This window comes from Fringilla coelebs, assembly GCF_963513975.1.
Source record: "Fringilla coelebs genome assembly, chromosome: 1".
Classification (NCBI taxonomy): domain Eukaryota; kingdom Metazoa; phylum Chordata; class Aves; order Passeriformes; family Fringillidae; genus Fringilla; species Fringilla coelebs.
Window position 1 is genome coordinate 136,807,922 of NC_140028.1, and position 23,850 is coordinate 136,831,771.

General features: G+C 40.8%; 1 protein-coding gene across 9 annotated transcripts in view; it reads right to left on the reverse strand.

Moving 5' to 3' along the window:
* Positions 1-23,850, reverse strand: part of ABI1 (abl interactor 1) — a 77,766-nt gene that overhangs the window by 32,150 nt on the left and 21,766 nt on the right. For all 9 annotated transcript variants that reach the window (XM_084221169.1, XM_084221172.1, XM_084221170.1 and 6 more), the window contains exon 2: positions 21,834-22,001. In XM_084221169.1, the coding sequence (XP_084077295.1) occupies positions 21,834-22,001 (168 nt within the window). The remainder of the gene's footprint in view (positions 1-21,833; positions 22,002-23,850) is intronic.

The window sequence follows — 23,850 nt, forward strand, 5'->3', positions numbered from 1 at the left end:
GAGTTAAATTTTAACTGCTTACTTCCTTGGAAGTAGCCTCAAGGCCAAGTGAAGCACAGCAATGATACAGGAAATAGTTGTTCCTTTATTATCCTGTGCTAGAGCATGCTAGCCCAGAACAAACAATTTACAATAAATACAGACTGAAGTATCTCTGGCCAAGCTAATATAAGGGTATCTAGACATTTTAATAAAGCTCACACATATGGGGTTATTAAAATAAAAAAGCAAAAAGAAAAACAAAATCCTTTTACTCTTGAACCACTGCAACTTATGAGTTTAAGGAAGAGCAAAAAGTCACTTTAAGGACCTATCTTTCATCTTAAAAATCTAACATTCCAACACATAAGACCAAAAAAAATTCCTAAGGTTACTTTTAATGACAGCTTTTCAGGCCATTTCATGCAATACTTTTAAGAACTTTCACATCATACAAACAAATGCCCTGTGCCACACAGAGCTGCAAGCCAGTAACTTTCCAATTTTTCCCTAAACTCACTCAAAGAAGAAGGAATGTAGGATCACAGTCCACAGAATTTCTTAAGATGCCAATTTCTCTAAAGCAAAGAGACAAGGAAGACTAAGCAAATGTTACTGGCAACAGTTTTCTATAATTTTGACATTGTTTCTCTTTTTTGCTTTTTCAGTTCTGGTTAAATATAGGGTTGGGTCTCTTACTAACACTTAATTTCAGGCAAGTAGAGCCTTGATTACAGAGCATCAGTGCTATACATACCTAAATGTCAGCAGAATAGATTACAATTACTTTATACAAACAAAACCCAGACATATCAGCCATACAAGCAGCATGACCTGCTACCACTTGGCACCCTCATCTTCCTACTGCACTCGCTGCAATCACATGTCCTGAGGCTCAGCAAACTGTTCTGCACAAACTTGGTGCTGTACTTCCCCAAAGGAATCTGCCCCCACACCTGAAGTCCTGTGTGCACTTTGGGCAGCTCAGTGCAAGAAGGACAGACTATCAGAGTGTGTCCAAAAAAGGGTAAAAGGTCTCAAGGGAAAGCCATACAAGTGGCTGAGGTCACTTTGCTTCTTCAGCCTTGAGAAGTGAAGGCTGAGGGGTGCCCTCATCACAGCTGACAACTTCCTGAGGCAGGCAGCACCTCAAGGGAAGGTGCTCATCTGCTCTGGTGAGCAGCAATAGGATATAAGGAAATGGAAGGAAGCCATGTCAGGGGAATTTCAGACTGGACATTAGGAAAATATTCTTCACTGAGAGGGTGGTGGGTCACTGGAACAGGCTTCCCAGAGAAGTGGTCAAGGTCTCAAGCCTGTCAGAGTCCATGGAGCACCTAGATGACACTAAGTCATATGGTTGAGTTTTAGGGAATTGGACTCAATGATCCTTATTGGTCCCTTCTAACTTTAAATGACTGTATGCTAAACACTGCATCATTGAATTCCAAGTTAATGGAGTGAACAGTATTTCATGCATTCTATACCTGAACAGCAAGATTCTCTTAACCAAAGGGCAGTATAAAATAAAAGAATTGCATAAGGAAAAAAACCCCCAAAGACCTCTAGTCAAAGACAAGCCAATTGGAACACCAGATCTGACATATCACATCACAGCAATCCGTCAAATACAGTATCTTCTTTCAGCAGAAACTGTGCCTGATGTGACACAAAATACTGGGCAAAGGCACAGATTTCAGACTGAACTTTACCAATAGAACTATGCAAAGCATGGGACAGTGAGTGATGCAGAGAAAGTTTTGTTTCCTTCCTCAACCTCTGGTACACCTGTCTGGATTCCAAGCTTGCCTCTTTGTGTTTCAACATGAAAGGTAGCATCCATTCTACTGCCCACAAAAAATTAGTCACAGCTTCAGATTTGATTGGTCATACATAGCAGTAAAATACATATAGTTAAAAACGTTGTTACACAAATATTTTCTACAAGTTCACACACCCAGACTATAAAGTGTATTAACCAAAGGAAACAACTTAAGAAACAAATGCTAAGGTGCTTTCAGCATCCCTTAATAAATAAAACAACCCAAACCCTCACTCTTTGCAATTTGTTCCTAAACCCAGCTTTGGTATTAATCATCCTCTATATCCTTAATATTAATCATCCTTTAAGATTGTCATCCTCCAAAACTACAGATTTCATTGTCTTCCTATATATATATATATAGTTCATACAAAAAGTTTCCCCAAAAGGAAAAAAACTGGTGAGAATAAGAGCATCAGCTTGCTCTGTTTTAGAAATACAAATTTATTCCACTGCTACTTCCAGAAAGAAAGCATATTTAGTAAGACCTTTTAAATAAACGAGTTATGGTTGAGTAAAGGCACTGAAGAGACCTGGACAATGCACGTTGCACAGGCCACCTGCAAAGAAGTCAGTCTGACCTACAAAAAGAACAACAAAATCCCTAGATTTAATGAGCTCAGTCAGACAGCTGACTTCTTCAGTGAGAGCACCATTTTATGCTGTTATTTTGCAAAGAAAATTCAACACAGGGAAACGTGAACATATTTAAACCGCAAATAAATATTCTACAGAGAAGAACAATTACAGGCTCAAGGTACATCAAGCATGAAAAAGCTCAAATGAGTTTTTTGGGGTTTTATGACATCATGTATAATCAGATATCTACACAATGCTATAATTTACACATTCCACTTTAAGAAAGTGCTAGTAAAGCAAGTATTTGACTTGAAACTATTGCTTACATATTGTCTGATCCTCACCAAGATACCGTTCAAGAAACCCAAGAAGTTTACCTACAGAAATAAAATAGTTTACTTCCCTCTCTTGTCCAGGAGAGCCCAAGCACGTCCTCATGGAAGACACAGAGAGCAGAGCGTGGGCACAACTGGCATGTGCCACCCTTGTTCATCACTGTGCACACACAGGTATTCCATGGGGATCTCCCCCAGGGTATGAGGCTGTACTGGCACTGGGAACTGCAACCCCAATTCCATTGACTAGAAACTGTTTGAACACCCCAGCTGTGACCACACCAACTCAGTTACAGACCAAAACTGGTCAGTTTGATGAGCATTTACCTCTTCCCAGTTCTTCAGCACAGACACCTGGTTAAGTTAACCAACAACTGAGAAGCATATAAAAAAACTGAAAGAAACTTTGAAGTACTGCTCTGTTATCAGGGACTGGTAGAGTCAATCCTGTCTCTTAAGGCAGAAGACTGATGCAATCTTCTATAATGCCCAGTTGGCTATCAATTGTGTGAAATTCAAGCTCCTAGTTAACCCTGAACAAATGTCATATGAAGGCACCATTCTAGAAGCTTTATATTGGTTATCTTTCACTTTCATAATAAAAAGGGGAGTGGCCTTTCTTACCATTCCCTCTTCAAGAGACAATTTCAAGATATTTTTAACAGCCTCTTGGACAGTAACCAGAAACAAATCTGCTAAAACACTGTCTATTTATCAATTTATCAGTGAATCCACAGAAGAAACCCAGTGCTAGCAACAAGCAACAGTTACTAGAGGAAAAGAAAAAGGGAGATGCTTTTTCCAGTTCCCCAAATTCCTTTAAGACTATAAGGACTTCAAGACCTTTTATTTCACATAAACAATCCTTCAAGCCAATTTTCACTAAGGCTAATAGTTGCCTGAACACCACAACTTAAATTCATTTGAGAATCCTCAGAATATCCTGCCATGTGTCTTTTGAACCTGCACCATGAAATTAAGGTTTCCTATCACTCTGAAGCATTTGGACATACGAGTTTCACCTTGTGTGTTTGTTTTGTATGGGGTGCTGGAAATGTAGGAGGCAACTGAAATAGATGTAAGAGTTGTATTTCCAGAGCTGGAAACCCAGCAATGTTTTTGGTAGGTTTATAGATAGAAGTTTCTCACACATTCTCGTCAACATACAGACAAGTGACACAAGTGACAATAGTAGGACAGGCTCTCCAGAAAGCTTCATCTCCTGAAGTCCTGGTAAATCCAGGCCTCTTAAGGTAAAAGGCTAGAGGAGCCAGATAAGCCATATCTCATGTAATCTGATATGCCACCTTCCTTTTCCTGCACAGAGGGCTCACATTCAAGAGCTTTTACAGATTGACACGATGAACTAAGACCATCAACACAGATATATACAGCAACTTTCACAGTCCTTATAAAATGTTTGTTGCCAGCAGAGGGGGGAAGGCACTAGAGACACCAAAGGAAAAATAATGAGAGGAATACTAAGTCCCACTTCCAGAAATAACTCATACATAAAGGTACACTTTCAAAATACATTTCTATACATAAAATATAAATATATAGAGAAAAATTAAATCACAATGCTAACAATGCATTTTACTAATATTATCCAATGGAGAGAAGTGTTTAAAAAGTGTTGATTGTGGGCCTTATTTTGACTATCACTATTTCTTCAATTATGTCTGAACACAGACTATATATCAGTTTAATCCTATGGAGCTAGCCCCTGATTTAGAATTTACATCTCTTTCATATACACTAGCAATTCTTTCTCAGATTCTCCTAGCAATTGCTGTTGGCATAAAGCAAACTTGACTTCAGCAACACTTGAAGATACTTTATACTTTCATATAGACTTTTTTTCTGGGATATCAGGACAGCTATAGAGGGTGAGTGGTCAGGTAGTAAGTATACCACAGACATCCCATTTACTCAGGACTGTATGTTTTTAGAATTCAGAAGCACAGAATGTAAAACAATAATGCACAGAGTTTCATAGCAAGTTTAAGCTGCGTTCATTTCAAGGCATTCTTAACAAAAATCTGATTCCTGACTAACAGAACATGTGCTTACAAGTGTTAAAAAAAAAATAAAATCAAGAATCTGAGAACAGAAGCTAGAGAAACAGGCTCAAAGATTACTAGCCATAGACAAACAGCCCCACCATTAGCCTTTCTTCCAAAAGGAAGACTAGGATTCACTGAGAATTGGACCTCAACTGGATACCAATTTCCACAACACAACCTGCGGAGTGGCAAATAACACCTATACAACAGCACAGAAAAGGAAAAAGAGACTTGTTCAGCTTATTTCTATAGATGCTTTTCAGAGTACCCTATTGGCAAATCTAGTCATGCATTCTGCTGGAGAAGCTGACCAGAAAGGGGACACTGGGCAAGGACAGACCAGAGGGGCTGGAAGCGGGTACACAGCATTCTAGGACAGGAATCAGAGCAAAGAAACCAGCCCACTTGTCCAAGAGCCAGACTTGACTTCATTCCCGGTTTTTCTTTCCTGGTGCCAAGTGCAAATGGGAGGACTGCTATGGAGGATACATATTCATCCCTCACAGAGCACTGAAGGAAAGAAGCTTCTCACATTATTCTCTTAATGGTTATTTCAGGCATGTTCATGTGAGGTGCATCAGATAAAATGGGGCACCTGACAGAAGCCAGTAGGTCTCACCTATGAAATGCCACCTCACAGAATTAGGGCCTATGAATGAGAAACATCTTTGGAGAGACACAAGGAAGTCCTATCACACCCTCACCCTCTGCTCCCCACTTTCCCCAACTGAAAGGAAGATGATGTCAACACAGAGCATAAGGAGGGGAGGTCCACAGAGCATCTCTGGGAACAGGGAGAGGAATGTGGGAAGTAAGACTGGCAGATGGCAACTGAAGGCAAATGGAGTACGAGTCCTACAGAGGAAGAGATTTTTAACAGCTCTAGAGAGGCCCTTCTTATGGAAAGAAAACAGTTAAGACAACAGCCCTCCCCTCCTCTCTGCTGCATTGGTGAAATGCCAGAAGCCCTTTGCTAAAGTTCACATAAGCATGGGGGAAATGGAACTTCAAACATCTGGAGTATGGAGGTCAGACAGCGCTGCAGAAGCAGCTGGCCCCGCACGCAGGAGGCGGCTGTCTGCCAGCATGTCAGCCAGTGAAGAGGTGGGATGGGGCTGCGGCTAAAAGCAAGAGCCTGGAAAACAGCAGATTGAAGTTCTATTCCTGGCTCTGCCAGACTTCCTGTGCTATGCCAAGCAAGGAGCTTTGCTGCTTGGGCTTGGAGAAGTGCACAGATAGAGTACAGGTGGGCACAGGTACAGGCAGCACTGCCACAGCTGCCTGCTCTAGGCACAGTGACAGACAGCCCAGATTTCTCTGTTAAACTCTATTCCACTGACGTTTTTAATTGCTAATGAAAACGCACAAGTGAGTTACAGATAACATTTCCTGTGCTTTGGCAAAACCTACCGACAATTTTAACCATTTGAGCAAACAAAATGTTCATACACTGCAGTAAGACATCTGTTATGAACATTATTTATTTTAAAAAAACCACTAGCCCTCCAATGACCTGTGGTATATGTTTATATGGAGTAAAACAAATTTTTTGTGTTCTAGATAACCTTTTCTTTCATATGTAACTGCTATTTCAATACCTTCTTCAAGAGCTTGAATATAATAATGCATCACTAATGTACATCTCTGTGGGAAGACAGAGAAGAGGAAACAAGGCATTTATCTCCACTTGCCTCCTAAAGTCTATGGCTTTTCAGCACCCAATGTCAGGAGTGGGGGAAGAGGAAGAAATAGCTTCCATGGGGTTATTCCCTGTTCGGACACAAAATCCCTGATCACTCTAGAATATGGTTTCCAGTATTAGCAGGAGATTCAGCTGTGGCTGAACCCCACACCCCACCACTTCAGAAGCGATGCACAACAGGAAGCACAGACCCAGCTCTGCATCAGATCAAAACTACTGCACATGGCAAATTAACAACTGGTAACTATTCACTTGAGTTTCACACTGCCACAAACATCTTTTTGAATGTCAGTTCTTTTACTCAGCCTTTCCTCTGGCCCACCACTTCCCCTTCACCAAGGCAGGATTCCAGTAAGAGAACTCTCATGGTACACCCCCTCTCCTCTAGTGTTCTACACAGTGAACTGAACAGATACTTCAATGCTTAACTACAACACCAGTTGCTGATTAAAATCAGTCTTTAAATTGGAAGACACTTCAAAAGAGAAGTGTTTCAACAGTACAATCTGATGGATTTTTTGACAGAACAACATTTGGGATGTGTAGTCATGTTACATTTGTATTCAGCCCTAAAAAGCAGATAAATGCCTTTGATTATGCAAAGTCAAAATTCCAGCTGTATGTGTAAGTGTATTTCAGTCTGTGAAATTAGATATCAGTAACTTCAATTCTTTTTTTTTTTTTTTTGGGTATTCCTGAAGATATGCATGACTAAGTCAATTCAAAAGAAAAAAAGAAGAAAAAGAAATACGCTTATGCAAGCTTCCATATAAGAGTTCCAGCATATTAATGTAGCTGACTGAGTCCCTCTTTTCCTTACTGGAAGCAATGCACTTGTCTAAAATTAAACAAAACACACAAACCTAAAAATACTTTTGACTGTAGGAAAGCACAACAGAAAGGAAAAATTAAATGGCTTCTTCAGTAGTTTGGACTCACTAAAGAACCACCATGGGAGTAGAACAAAACTGTATGTCAAACAAAAAGCATTTTGTGTGCCAAAAAAAGCAACTTCATAGGAGATGAACATGTGCAATTGCAAAGAGCACTGCAGGTGGCTGAAAAAGAAACCATCTAAAAAAAGCCTATGAAAAATAAACTCAACAGAACAAGTCTGAATTTTCTGAAAGTTTGTCTGAGGTAAGAAGCTGATAAAGCTGTAACAATGATGAGTCAGAATGCTCATGCCTGAACAACAAATAAAAAAAAAGCCCAAAGCCCAATACTTCACATTTAGTTGTAAGCTGGCAAGTCAAATCGCGAAGAGCACGGAACAGAAAGTGAACTAATATTGCCAAGAGAAAGTGAACTAATATTGCCTTAGCCTTAATGTATCACCTATTCAGTGCTTTATTTAATCAGCTCTAAAAGCAAAAATGAAATGTTTTCCAATAATAAAGGTTATGTTATGTGGATGGGATAGTGGATTTATTGTATATTTCAAAATAACTCTTATGCTAAACAGTAAAAAACCTCACATAAAAGCTATTTTCATTTATCCTATCTATTTAATTGAAAGTAGTCTGGATTAATTTTCAGACACATTTTTCTTAAAAACAAGAAAATCCCAACCACCAAACAATCTAAAACCAACAAAAAAATACACACACACACACAAAAACACAAACATGTACACAAAAATGCCTTTCCCAAGCATCCCCCTTCTCCACATGAATTCAGGGCCTATGAGATGTCTAAGGCTGACAGTTCTCAGAGAGACTGTTTCCCCACACATAAAACAAGGACAACATATGTTGGAATGACGATGGGTATCCTTTAGCCACCTGCAGACACAGTCTGATTACAAATCACCCAAGGCACAATGTTCCTTCTATCCCTCTTTGATCATGTCATCTGATGGCAGTGATACAAGCTAGTGGAACATGTGCTGGTTTTCAGCTGGGTCAGCACTGCACCAGGAGTAACTCAGGAGTATTAATTCAACAGCCATCACGTGGCCAAAGGCCACGCTATCTTCACCACAAGCCCTCTTGCATTAGTGCCACAAACACAGCTTACCCTCCATGAAATGTCTATTTCTCATTTCCTAAATGCTCAAGGTTGAATATTCCCCTTTGTCCAGAAGAGAACTACTAAAGTTCTGGACTTTAAAAATATTTTTTAAATAAAAAAGTAGGCAAGACGCTACAGCAAACAACTTTGTTGCAGCACTAAGAGGTGCTACTCCAATGGAGTGACAACCAACAACAAGGATTCATTTCCTCTTGTCCCTCTGCCCATCAGTAAAATAGGGTGGCAGGAACAATCCTCAGCCACTATAGATTCCAATCCAAAACTTTTCAGTACACATATTCTACTTCACAGTTCACTTACTACTCATACTACTATCTTCTGCATCTTATTGTAGCAAAGAGCTCTTCCATGTCCCTTAAATACCAAAGCAATCTGGATCTGACAAGTTTCTTGCTTTCGTTTTCAAAGACAAAAATAGAACAAAATGGATCAACTTCCTTACACTGCCTGTCCTTTCTCAAACCCCCTTCAGCAAGAAGGTACATCAACACAGGACAAGATTAGAAGCATTATGAACTTCCATCAGTTCAAACTTAAGATACTCAGGTAAAAAAGGAGAGTTGACAAAAATTCCCTCACATGTTTCCTAAGACTGCACTACTATTTTGGACTGAGTCATACAGACTTGCAATTTGGGATATATTAAGTAAAAGCAGAAGACAGACAAGCAAATCACAAGCATGTATGACATTTACCAGTTTAACAGAGTGGGAAGGAAGGGCCAAGGCAGAGATGGAATTGCTAAAGCTGCTCTAATTCTTCATTGCCATTTTTATTTCCACACAGAACTCAAACAGGAAGTTGCACATTGTTTCTGTAAATGGATTTCCCTTAGCCTCCCAGCTCTTGGCCACAACTGATCTGAAATACTGCACTTCCGTCTCTTGGTAACAGCCAGATGGCCTCACAAGTCCCGGCAGCACTTACTGAGCACTTACATACTGAGCCACAACCTTATGCACCCTAAACTTTTTCTAACTAAGGCAGGGCCCACTGGCAGAGGAAGCCCGGCCTAAGAAGAAGCTGTGCCATAATTCAGCCCCTCCAACAGGATCACACCTCAGGCCTGTACATGCACACACCCAAAATTGAGATCTTGACTTCATCCTGTGCAAGAGCACCTGAACACACTGCAGTCTGATGGCAGGTTAAGAGACAGGGCAAGTCCTGAAGAGAAGCCTTGTGTGTAGGCACAGAGACACAGGCACACCACTATGTGCCTGCTGCTGAATGCATCATCCTACTATTGCTATAGTCATTAGACTGATAACGCGCTCAGAAATCAGCAATTTCCACTGTGCAGTTATTAGCATATTGATTAAATATGATTGCAAACACTTGGGGAGAAGCAGAGCATTAGCCACTGGAGAAGACAGAGAATGAAGCCAGTCAAAAAAGCAGCTGGAAGACTTTGTCTCCAGGATAACTGAGCCCACAATTCAGGGAACAGGGGACAGAACAAAACACTGTCACAAGAGAATGGCAGGAAAAAGAAGACTGGCCATCTCCTGCGGTCACTTTAGGCAGAAGTTATACACACACTACACAAATATTGACCACTGAAGTGTTCACAGCTAACTGAGGAGGGCACAAGGGTGCCCTGGTGAGGATGCTCCCAACACCATGGTGGCTTATAACCCTCTGAACGGTGCCACAGAGTTTCAAAAGGCAGCTCTGTCACACCACAGTAACAACCACCACAGACATGTGCATGACTGGACACTGACCTGTGGAGTGCTGGGCAGCTGATCACACGCTGAAGAGTCACTGAACACCTGCAGGAAACCTGAGTGCACAGGAGAGTGATAGCTACCTCAGTCAGGGAGGGAGGTGCTGCTGACTTTCCCAAGAGATGAAGGACTACTAAAGACATCTGTGCAAACTTCTGGGGCCTGCCTCCCTCCACTGCTTTGGTAGAGTCTGGGGAGGTCAATGTACTTTTTGGATTTAAACTGTGTATATCCACTCAGCAATGCAGAGTGTGTTTATTCCCAGAAGTATACAGCTAATATAAACAACAACTACACATTTGTTTTAAGAGCTACCACGACTAAGGAATCTCAGCAAATGGGAAGGAGGGGAAGAGTACACAGGAAAATTATCCAAGTAAGATCTGCAGACTGCTCACAATCTGTTTTCCCAGGATGTTTGCTTAAGTCACATAATTGTTTGCAGAACCTCTGCTTTCTAAAAATGCATTTGGAAAAATTCATTCCGCATTTTCTTAAATCAGTTTCTACCGATTAGATTACGCTTTTCAATATTCTCAAAGTAAGTGACCTGTCATTATCCCATAATGACCAGTCAGCAGCATTCTCTGAAACATATTCTAGGCAAACATTTCACATGAAAATGAGTGTTTTTAAAGTTGTCCAAATAACTTTTTTAAAATGTTAGATATATTTAGTCCAAGTATTTAAGCCAGCTCTAGTAGAGAGCACCTCTGAAGAAATTTTTGCATTGACTGAAGGACTACACATTAATGCAGCTCAAGGAAACACAGTATTTAAAGTTATTGAGATGAAAATAAGATGCCAGTAACTTGGAGTTGGGGTCCCCTCGTTCTCCCTTTGCTCCCACATCTGGAGGTCTAGAAGTATGAAGCAAGCTAACTGGAAGTGATGCTTGATATTCTTGCTGCCAGGGGCACACTGCACTGCAGGAGGAATTTGCTGCTTAAAGCAGCAAAATCCCCAGCGATTGAACTTGAGTTTTGCTCTGTGAAGGCTTATGGAAACTATCCCCCGCTTCCTGAGCTTTTTGTTATTTATTCATGTGCCCCAGCCTGAGCTCAGAAAAGGGAAAATTTTGTTATTTTAACCAAAGCACCGTGAACACCCCCAGAAATTCTCTCCTCCAGTTTCAGCATTCAGATTCCAGAGTACCATCAAACACAACCACTACATCACGAGTGCTTTGAAACTGTAATAGATGCAACACTTCTGAGGCCAGCTGTCATGCTACCATCAAAACAAGTCACTAGCAGACATATCTACAGGTCTGAATACCATCCATAACACAAAACCAGATATGCCTAATTACACGTCAGTTTAGGATGAGGCTAAACCAGGGATATGGAAGTGGTGCAATGACCATCCTCAGTGTGAAGAGTGGAACAAATAAAATAAAGGATGATCTGGCTCCTATCAACTTATAGGTGATATAACTCTATTGGTGCTAGCTCTTGAGATTCAGAATGCTTGAGAAACTAAATCAGAATACAGTGACACAGATATGAGATTAGATAGCTGAGAAAGGCTAATTTGTTTCAGGCCTTTTGACTGGACTTCCCTCTTCACCTTAATGACTCGTAATTACGTGAGCTTAGAATATTTGTTATGATTTGGAGGTTCCTCCATTTCACAAATGGAGATTGTCCTCAATTACTTCAGCATCTTGCTCCTCACCACAGCAGGCAAAAAGTGCCATGAGACAGAGTACTGAAATAAAATAATATTTCTACCATTCCTCCACTCTCAGAAGCCATAATCTACCAAGACACATGTGTAGGTCAACTGCATAATTTCAAGTTAAGTTTCTTTCTTATTTTTAATCTAAGTTTTAACTAAAAGAAATTCAAGAACTATTTAGAGGAATACACAAATTGCTAGTCCACAACAGCAGGCAAAAATATGTACCCTGCTCAAAAACTTGAATTAGCACCTTTTTCAGCCTAGCTTAGGTGACAAGCCTTTTCCACAGTAGAACTCATCTTTTCTAGTCCTGAACTACATCTGGCCATTCCTGCATCTTGCTCAATACTTGACTTAACAACACACATAAGAAAATCCTATAAACAGACAAAGAAGGATCAGCTTCCCAAAGACGACGTTTATCTCCTTTCCAGTCTGTCAAAGGTTGATTTGTGGTTTGAAGGCTTATCTTGCAACCTCATAAAGCCTAGTTTTTAACACAGTTCAAAAAAAATAACTTAAAATGAAAAAAAAAAAATCCTCTAAGACACTGAGTTCAACATGCAAGCAGAAATTCCTAGATTCAAATCAAGCCCTTCAGTCATTATTCAATTTCCTTGTTTTTATATTTTCAAATGATGGCCCAACTGACTATTCCTGAAGCAATTATGTTTTATTATTTCCATCATGACCCCTTTCAACTCTAAGGTCCCCATCCTACTTGTTCTTGCTTTATATTTAGAAGCCTAATAGCTTTTAATAATACCCTTGCTGGTCCTGGTCTTGCCACACAGAGGAATTTGTGATAGCATGACAAAATCAGGTTCATTATTATTTCTCTATTGCAAGCAAGGACAGGGAAGCCAGTTAAAGAAATAGCAAGCTGTGCTTCAGTCCTGGGGTGAGACCACGCCGAATTGTACCATTGGATCCATTGTAAATAATCATCCTCTGTGAGGGGAAGAAGCAAATGCTTTTAGGCATGAACAGGTGAAGGAAGCTACATTAAACATTAGCACTCATACAAGGATACATTCATTAAGAAGTCACAACTACTCTGCTTTCTCTTTGAGAATCTGCTAACACCCAAAACCATCGCAATCAATATGTGATTCTGCGGTCACGTATTACTTACATTTTTATGCCCATAGATAGAATTAGGTACAATATTAGCCAAAATTATTAAATAATAAAACTATTTGTTGGAACCAGAATTTAATATTAGAGAGGAAAATGACAGCTTTAGTAATCTACATTTTGGAATTGAGAAAAAGGCACACATACTTTGATGCTGGTTACTTCTATGTGCATAGTAAACCTTCCAAATGGGAATGACTGAAAGAGCAAATGATGGCCTTAGCTAACTGTCACTCAAAATGTGCTCACTCAAAACACATTCTGTGTTTTGTCAAAAAATAAAAACCCTATATGGAGGACAGCTTTTACACAAACAAATTTACAGTTTTATTTCCACTATGGCCACAATGCCCTCTCTGTGGTGTCACCAGCAGCAGGGTCAGGGAAGAATTAAAAATATTCTCTAGCAAAATAAACTGTCCCAAACAATGATCAGGGTAACCTTTATAGGTCTTTAGCCACAAATTATATCACCCAACACCTTTCACATTTTTTTGCAGTACAGTAAACAGAAACTTCCCTTTGTGGTCTGTGACTGCCCCAGTGATGCAGAGATAATGCTGGTAAGGGAAGGGATTCCCACTGGGGCTCCAGGGCCACACAACAAGTGTTTAGTAAGATTAACATAGTTGGACAGATTGTCACACTTCATACACACTTTTTCAAAGTTACGAAAAAACCAACAGAAAGTTGTCCCAGCTTCAGAAGAGCAGTTACCAAGTAATTCATAGACCTCCCATGAACTAATGAAGTGCTCTCTGTATATATATATATGACCTGTAAGGGGGCTTTTACAAGACATGCACAACATATATTAATGGGTCCCAAAAGGCTACTAATAAAGAGAATAAAGTCAAACCAGCAGCACCATAAAAAGTAGCAGTGTTATTACTGGCTGATAAACACTCATGTGAATCATTATTTGGTTTGCCACCTGCAGATCAAAGTTAACTAAGCACTTCTAATCAGCCAGCAGAAAATACTAAGCAATTCCTATCTGAATGGCACAAGAGTCTACCAGAAGCACCCAGGAGGATTTGTTCTTGTGCTTGACTAGCAGCTTCAGTGATGCTGTACAATGAATGCTGTTGCTCATCTTCTTCACAGTAAGCGTCTTGTACTTGTTTTTCAGCTAAAGCACATTACCACCCAGCTGCCACAAAACCCAACATTCCAAATAGCTGCGCTGGAGGGCACAGGTACAACAACTGAGTAAATGCTTTGGTAGCTGGCTACCTGCTGTTTTATTAGGCACAATGTTCTTATCATCTCATACACTGCATTTATGCAACTAAAACATTGACAGAGGTAAAACTTTAATTCAATGTAAACCAGGAACTATTCATATGTGAAGACTGGTAGTTTAGTAAGACTTGAAACAGAGGGAAAATCCATTTCATGCAGCAAGCTAATCAGATGTATCTGAAGAAAAAAAAAAACAAGACTCCTTGGAAAGTCCAATATGTGACTTCATATCAGGTTAGTGACGCATTTCGTCTGTGTGGTGTATCTCCCAGATAGGAGAGGTTTTCATTAAAAAGACTGCACAAACACTGACGACTCCTTTGTTACACAAAATTGTCAAAAAGGCCTTTCAGAGTCATGTTCATAGTCCTGGATTTTTGGCTTTGATTTCAGAAAACAAGAGGCTTCATCAGGCCTCTTAATTTAGAATTTAATGAGGTATCTAGAGCTTACAGCGAAATAACCGTTGAGCAGAAAGGTTTTAATGGTCTAAAACACTATGCATTCAGACTGTCCTTCAAGCAGATAGTGGAATGGCAATAAGCATATGTAGGAATTCATGACAGTCAATGGCTATTAAAGTAAGCAATTTTGCTCATTCCCCAAAAATATGTACAAAACCCTGCATTCCACAGGGAAAAAAAAAGTGTAAAAAACAAAAGTTTCTGCTTCAGTTTCTTCTTCATCAAAGCAACTGCTCTTACCCGTCACAGAAAGGCCGACATTGTGTCAGCTCTCATAGGTGTTCGTAACTAAGTATCATGGGAGGGTTGCTTTGATTTGTTTGTTGGTAATTTGCTGGGGTTTTCTTTTTGACTGCAGCAGTTGAACTGCACAGGGATTACAGACATCCTACATGTATTCATTTGTGGACATGAAGGGAATTTCTCAGCTGAATGGCTGACAAGGCAACTCTTACACATTATCCTATTTTCTGAGCAACTTATATAGATCATGTAGAAGCTGATATGCACAAAGTTGACAACAATTTTCATAAGCAGACAGATAAACAGAGCAAGCACAGCACAACTTCTTGGAGCCTTGGCCTCTATCAGAGAGAGAACAGGAAGAACAGGATGTGAAGCAAAGGCCACAGATAACTGTCAGCACTTTAATAGGAGAGAGAACATCACCCAAGGCAAGCTTAATCTAAATAAAAGGTGAAAGTTTCTTGCCATATTTAGAGTATTTGTGGCTGCTGACAGGCACAGGCAGTCCAAGAGAAGCAGACAGAAGACATTAGCTTTCTAATGTATACAACATTCGATGATGCACTAGTTCCCGCTGATACTTTTGGCCTCTCCACACACTTCTGAACGTGTGGAAAGGAAAGTCTGAATGGAAGTGGAGCTTACAACATTTGTAGATACGTGACGGAAGCTTCTCCCCCGACTTTGTAATTATCTTTCCCCCTCCATCACCAATCAGTTCCTATAACTTTATCGTATGCCTTTCAAGGATACAAAGTCAGCTTTTAGGATACATCCAGCTGCTGCAGTGTAATACCAAAAAGAGTCACGGCAGAGATCCAATGCTGCATCACACTCCAAAATAAAAAGGCTTTTCCCAGCTCCATGTACTAATCTGCCAAGCTTCAGCTTATGGCTAGCTGTTTAACATTACACTGTCACTATCAGGCAAAAGACTAACTGCAGAGACAGAAACAGACTTAAGTACTACTAGGCTACCATAACATCACTGCTTTGCTCTTTCTTTATCAAAGCAAACTAACACAACTCCCTCAACCTCTCATTGCAGGCTGCATGCTCCATGCCCCTGACCATCTCGACATCCCTGTCTGCTGGACTGTCTCTGGTTTCCCTAAATCACTCTTGAACAATACAGAGATGACAAAAAAGAAAAACCAACAAGCCGCACCCAGCACTCCCGATGAAATTGCATCTGTCAGCCACAATCTTCCCAAGGCAGCTCCACCACACTGCTTCACTTATTCAGAGAGCCTTGTGGTGTTGGCTCATGCTCAGCACCCATCAGCACACCAGTTCCTTTCCAACCCATTACTACTCACATAGTCACCTCCCAGTGCATACAAATGCATGTGGGGCCCTACCCTAGGGAGCAGGACCTTGCACCTTGCCCAGTTTGCCAAGGATTTTGCTGGTTCAATAAGAGTCCTGTATACTGAAGCTCTGCCATTCAGTGTATGAATCACCTTTCCTAACTTAGAGTTAGTCCCAGATTTGTTGAGGATATGCTTTATGTTCTGAATGGTCTCCAAAGAATGTTCTGAACACTGTGGGCTCCAGTACTGACCCTGCTGTTAGTAGCAGTCAACCATTTGCTAGTTCTGGCTAATCTTCTCTCCAATTAACAGTCCTTCCATCTAGCCCATATGTTCTTTAGGCCAGAGACAAAGGTCAAGGGTCTAAGCATTTACTTATTTTTAATGAGGCAACTTCAGCATAGAAGTACCTGGACAGCTGTACTTTGCAAGCACAGTCACCATTAAGAGGATCTGGAAAGGTCTTTTGCTCCCATCTGTAAGTGTACTAAAGTACTTCACATAATTGCTTGTTTCTAGGCATGACCATCCACATTCAGCAACAGATTTGTCACATTTTCTACCGTGTTTCTACTTCTTGGCTTTCACACATGAATTAAACTGTGTTGTGATAATACATCGCAATCCCTAAATGCAGTATCACATTAATCCAAAGTACACACACACACTCTGAAAACTCTTTCCCACAAAAACTCCATCATAAAGAGTCAGCACTGTATGTGCCCTGCCTTGTGCCTCCTCAAACACAGGAGATGAGCTGAGCATGTAACAGCTCTTGTGCTCCTCTTCTCTGTCAAATACCAACCTGCTACTACTTTGGAGCTCACCCCGTACAGCCTCAGAACATGTTCAGCAGGACTTCTCTGAAACCTAATCCACATCAGTCCTGACTGGTAGCTAACACAATGGAAAGGCCTTAGTATTTGGGGTTGTCCATGTGTGATTCAACACAGGCTACAGCTTCAGGATTCAGAAAGCCTGCAAGAAGACATCTGTGTATCTGCACTGTTGCCCTGACTTTACCTACACAACCATGCCATAGCAACATAAGGCCTTTAGCTTTCTGCTTGCATACAGCACTTGAATTACACATGCAATTAATTAGACATGGATGGTAACAGGCAAGATTCTTCTGAACTAATTCAGGGGAGTTTTTAAATTATTTTTTTAGTTCTAAAAGCTTATAACTTTAAATGGCAACAAAAAATGTGTGAATATCTTTTTTTGCTGAGAGTGATGTTTTCAGAACACTTTTTTTTGCAATAGTCCCTATTTTGCATTAGAGGAGAGCTTCAGATGCAAAAGAAAATCTTCACACTGAATGTTTAAGGGCAGCAGTGCTTCCTGATGAAAATCATGATTTCTTTAAAAGGAGACTATTGCTTTCTTCATGCTTGGATTTAAATACTGAGCTATTTTAAAACTGTTTATGTAGAGGGGAAAAAAAACAAGGAATAGCTGCTACATCCAGTGCTGCAGCTCTGACATAAACATGAGCACTGATGTGTTACATTTTTCAGTTTTGACACAGTAAACAAGGATGCCCCTGTCAACCTCTCTCCACTGAGAAATGTGCTGTCCCATCTTCATTCTATTGAACTTTATGGAAATTAAGCAGCAAAAAATGTATCTTAAAGTACATATTTTAAGTCAACTTTCATTTCCAAGAAGAGGAGAGGAAGAGCTGAGTACAATCAAGAAACAGTGCTGAGTACAGAGGGACAATCACTTCCCTAGTCCTGCTGGCCACACTACTTCTGATACAGGCCAGGATGGCACTGGTGGTCTTGGCCACCCGGGTACATGCTGCATGAGGTTCAGCTTCTGTTGATCAATACCCCCTGGTCCTTTTCTGATGGCCAGCTTCCCAGATACTTCTCCAAGCCTGGAATGCTGCATGGAGTCCCAACTGCAGCACCTGGCACTTTGTCTCACTGAACCTCAGACCACTAGCCTCTTCCATTCCATCTAGCCTGTCCAGATCCCTGTTCAGAGCCTTCCTGCCCTCCAGCAGACCAACACTTCCACCCCACGTGCTGTGTCTGCAAACTGACTGAGGGTGCTCTCAATCCCCTCATCCAGATCATTGATAAAGCTATTAAATAGGACCAGCCCCAATACCAAGCCCTGAGGTGACCAGTGACCTGCTGGATGTATCTCCATCCACCAATACTCCCAGGTTTGGCATCTCTGCAGTTTTCTACCCAGCAAAGAGCACACCCATGCAAACTATGAGCAGACAGTTTGTCCCAGAGATGCTGTGGGAAATGGTGTCAAAAGCTTTACTAATGTCCAGGTAGACACATCCACAGCTTCTTGCTCATCCACTAAGTGGGTCTCCTTGTCATGGAAGGAGATCAGGTTGGTCAAGCAGGACTTGCCTTCACAAACCCATCCTGGCTGGGCCTGATTCGCCGGTTTCATGGGTCACATGTTAGCACACAAGATGATGTGTTCCATGACCTTCCCTGGCACCAAGGTCAGGCTGACAGGCTGGTATTCCCTGGATCCTGCATTTGGCCTTTCTTGAAGGATGGTGTCTAGCACATTTGTTAAGTTAATGCCATCAGCGAAGTCTTGATGCCCGTGTTGGTGCCAAGTATACACTTACTATCTTTTTCCCCCCAGATCTTGCCTAACAGGCTAAGTAGGATCCTTTATACCAGACGGGTTTTCAAACTTCTCCAGAAGAGTGACCGAGTCTCTGCTCTTCCATATCAGAGCAGCTTGGAAAGGTCAAATCAGCTTGGCAGTGCTCCAGGTCAACATGAAGGATTTAAACCAAAGAGCTGAGCTCTATGTGCACAGGCCCCTGTACTGGGTGTAGTAAACAATCACATGGCAGGTCACTCCAGACCCAGGCATTACAGCTTGAAAGACAACTGTAACTACAGAAAGCACAGATGCGGCTGGGCAGGTTTTTGCTCTGGCTGCTATGAGAAAGCCATTCCATTGCCTCCACCTCAGAAAAGTGCTCCCTCACCACACTGTGATTACTCATGTGAAGTCTCTGTGTTTGTGCTCAACCAGAAACCAAAGCCAAATAAATTTTTTCCTATAAAACCAAGCACAATTTCTATCTGTAAAATTAGGGTCCAGTAACAATATAGCACATTAGTCCACCACCTAACTTTTCATGAGTGTTTTTTCCAGTGAAGAGGATACAAAGCTAGGAAAAATACAGAATAGCTACTGATCAGGCTTAGCTATCCAGGGATTTAGCTTAGAGTCATTCTGGAGAACACGCACAGTGAACTGAAAAACAGTATGGAAACAGAAATGGTCTGGGCTCTGAAGAGCCATAGGACTTTCTTCCTTAGACGAACTAACAAATTCTATCTTATTTCACAGAAGCTGCTCTTTTTTGCAAACCCCAGAATCGAGTAATTGACCTGGCAATGCCTCAGTTCTGCGCTTCTAGGCAATACTTCTTTCATGAAAAAGAATGCCATTTTGAGAATTTGTTCATCCTCATGCTTTAGTAACATGAAAATAAATATTCACAATTGATACAGACACAGGGAAGGACACTCTGGAGATCCCAAAGCATATTACAACAGTCTATCACAGCAATTGTACAGCCGATTTAAGAAAGGCAGTTGAAGCATTAGAGCAGAAACACTTCAAAGCAAACAGCTGAGCTGGTATGTGTGCATTATCTGTATCCAGTTTAATTCTACAAAATTAGTTTGCAGAGGTTAGTTTATAAGCAAGGATTAGTTTCAGGCAAGACCAACCAGGACAGAAACTACAAGCAAGTGACCTTGCTGAACACTCCTCAAAAGCTTTACAAAGCACTGATTGTTCACAGCCTTTAGCAAACAGTTCATGTATCAGGTGACTCAATAGCTTTCAACATAGTGCCTTCAATCCAAGCAGCAAATAGTACAGTGGGTTAACACCTTTTATGCTAGTATCAAACATTTTGGCTTTTTCCATGGTCAGCCATACTAGTGGGCCAATGAGAATTTAACAATAATTGCTTCACACACACACACACTGCAGCTTTCAAACATTTAAGAAAATATGTGCTCAGTATAAGAGGGTATCCAATGCTTGGGAAAATCTGTAGATTCAGTTCTTTTTTCAGCCATTTCTTAAAAGGTAGTCATAATCCCAGCACCTCTGAATACTTAAGAGAAAAAAAAAAAGCTTATCTACAGCAATTTCATTTCCTCCTACTTTCCTGTTCCAGTGGCAGGTACTTTTTAAATACTTCACACAGCTTTTAGCATTGTTCAGTTCTCAGCACATGTTAACCTCACATGCCTTTTTGATAGGTTTGTCACTAGGAAGGCCTTCCATATGCACTGGAATCTTCTCCCTGCTGACATGCTTTTGAGAAAACCACTGTGCTGTCATTTCACAAAGATGTTTAGAAACCACAACTCTAAAAAACCAGTAAGAGTTAGCAGGGCTGGGAAGGGAGACAGCAGAGACCATAAGAAGCATTTCTTTCACGTATTTGGTCTAAGGTGTATCACTGACAGGATGCTGGTTGACCAACTAAGGTTTTTAGCTCACTGGCTGCACTGAAGAACGTTGCATCCTGTGCTATTTGTTTACAAAACATCTCAAAGAGACGTAGGAGGAAGCCCAGTGAAGATCTAACTGAATTTCAATAAGAGCACAAGAAAGTGGATACTGGGCTTTTAACAACTTCCTCAAGCCCATTTCAGAACAGCAATGTAAGGGTGAAATAACTGAGTCCTGTCCCTGCCTCCACTGGCACTAAAATGACACACACCTGATTATGCAGCAAGCCACTTCCAGATTAAACACAGCAGACATTTTTGGCTGAGCTAGCATACAATCAGGCCAATGATCAGGTACAAGGCAGGCAGCAGCAGCAATGCTTCCCCCCCACAGAAGCAGGCAGCCAGGGTGAAGCTTCAGCCAGGGAAATATAGGCTGCCACAGAGAGGGATAGACCTGTTCTTTCCTGTCATCTATCTCCATGTCCTCACTGCAGAAACTCCAGTAATACTGCAGTCACAGTTCAAGTCAGGTCAGCTCACTCATTCAACTGCCTTGGCTGGGAAGGAGTTTGGCTTGAGCAGGTAGTGGCAGCATGTGAACCCCTCTCTCCTTCCACACAGCACATGAAATTATATCCTGCAAGGCTATGAAAACAAATGAACTCACTGCATGTGTTAAATAAAATACCACCTCCCATATGGCACTTCTAACTGGATTTCCTTCAGAAACAGAATCCTTCTCTCTACCCCTCCCTCAAGGACAGCTTCAAATCTTGAAATCTTAATAATTAATTCCTGCTTTAAATCAAATATAATTCCAGCATTCTTGATACAGGAACTATTTTATTTTGGTCATGACCTTAATCACAAAGCATGTTTCATAAATATTAGAAAGAAAAAAACTTACCATTTTCTATCACAATAAAGAAGCCAACATAAACTATCCAACTCAACAGTAAGAGACACAATAATGCCTCCTCCAACACTCTCAGTCCTCTATTAAAAAAGAAAAGAGATTACCTGGGAGATATGGTTGATGGAGGACTCCATCCTCCGTAGCTGGGACGCTTGGATGTCCAGCAGTTGTAATACATTGTTGGCCAGCGCATTGATCTGATAAGCAACACTGGCTAGAGACTGAGTTGTGTAGGCTTTGGTCTCTTCTAATGCTTTCCTTTTATCTGGAGCCTGTAAAGCAAAACAACAAGACATCAGCTTTAGGGCATGAAGAGGATGGGGAAAAAGGACAGGAACAAAAAACATAACCTGTATTTGGTAGAATCTGTACTCAAGAAGGTCTGGCTGAGCAGCCAAAGTACTTGATCTGCATGAGATTTTAAAAAATCTCAATCATACGGAGGCGAGAAAGTATTTGAAAAATATTTAACAATAATAAATTTAGATGCCAAGAAACAATTCATTCAGTAGGAAAAACAACACTACTGTGATTTGTTGGAGTCAATTTTTTAAAGCCTGTCCAATCCCACATTTCTCAAAAAGCTTCCAAATCCCCATGACCACTGAAATGCTCATTTTGCCATTTCTTATGAGGTCATGCAGCCCAGGCTAGTTAAGACAGAAAAATATTTTCCCACAGTTGGGTGTCCCCTATTCCACATGCCATCTACAAAGCCCACCCTCCAGCTATGCTGGCTACTACTCCCACAGACCAGAGGAAGGATGAGTAGAGCATCAGGATGGCATGCACAGAGGCCTCCTGCATACAGGAGTACTTGTGAAATTATCCCTCCTCACACAAAAGCTTAATAAACTTTCCTTGACAGCTGAGAAAGTTCATCACTGTCTGAGAAGACACACCTATTTTGAGGTATCAGAAGGGAATACATGCTTTTGCCTGAAGGGTAAAAATATAGGGAAAGGGTAACCTTCCCACTGAAATCCCACCTTGCTAAGGTAAAGTTTTCCATCTGTCCTGAGGGATGGCTCCCTAGTCAGAGGGCAGGTTACTGCCCAAGATCAGGAACTGTTTACATGACTTGAGTTGCATGGCCCAAGTAAGTCCCTCCTCTCTGACAGGATGGGAGATACCAACAGCAGCTCTACCATGAAAACGCACAGACAAAACCTCTTTTGAAGTACTCCCTGTATCACACGTTAGGAGATGGCAGTGGAGGCCATATATTTCATCTATTACCCAGTTTGCAAACTGCAGCTATCCAGAATTTCCTTCCACTTGCAATAGAGATGCACTGCATAAGGAAGAGTTTGCCATACACAATGACTCAGTGCTAGTTTCTTCACAATTTTATGTATTTGTGGAACAAACAGTAGACCTCAGCACCCAATAGAAAAAGTCCACATTAATAGCCCCTTCTAATTAGACTTCTATTTTTATTGTTTTCTTTGAATAACTCTACACACATTGTACGCAAGAGTTACAATGTTAAGCACAAAGCAACGAAAAAAAGACACTCCATTAGCATTCAACTGAGCCCTGTGTATTCCAGTTTCCAAACCCTCATTCATTTTTAAGTCCTGTCTCTTATTTTTAAAAAGAAAACCAGAAGGCAAGCTGTTCATATACATTATAAAAGTTGCATCATTACCTAAATTCTGCAACATGCTATGCTATGCTACATTTTGCTCATATATTATTTAAACACTGGTGAGTTCCCCCCAGTCCAGTAATTTTGTTCATATTCACGACTAACATTCCTAGCAATGTTTGACACTTATTAGTGACATCTGACACTTGGTTAATGCCACCCTTCAAATGGAATTCATATACAGATGCCTTCTAAAATGTGAAGCAGCAAGAATGATTCAATGCGATCTGCTGCCAAAAGGCAGAACAGCTATTGCATGTACTAAGGACAGACCATGTAAAACTCCATTTTTTAGTATTTCCAAATGCAAACAAAGTTACCTTTCATCTAAAAAAAGTATTGACATTTCCAGCTGTTAGGAAGAATTAGTAAAAGTCACTTTGCTTATTCAGAAAACATAACCTGCAAAATAACTACTAAAGATTCGAGAAACAAATTTCTGAAAGCTGGCTTTCCAAAGAGATATTTTA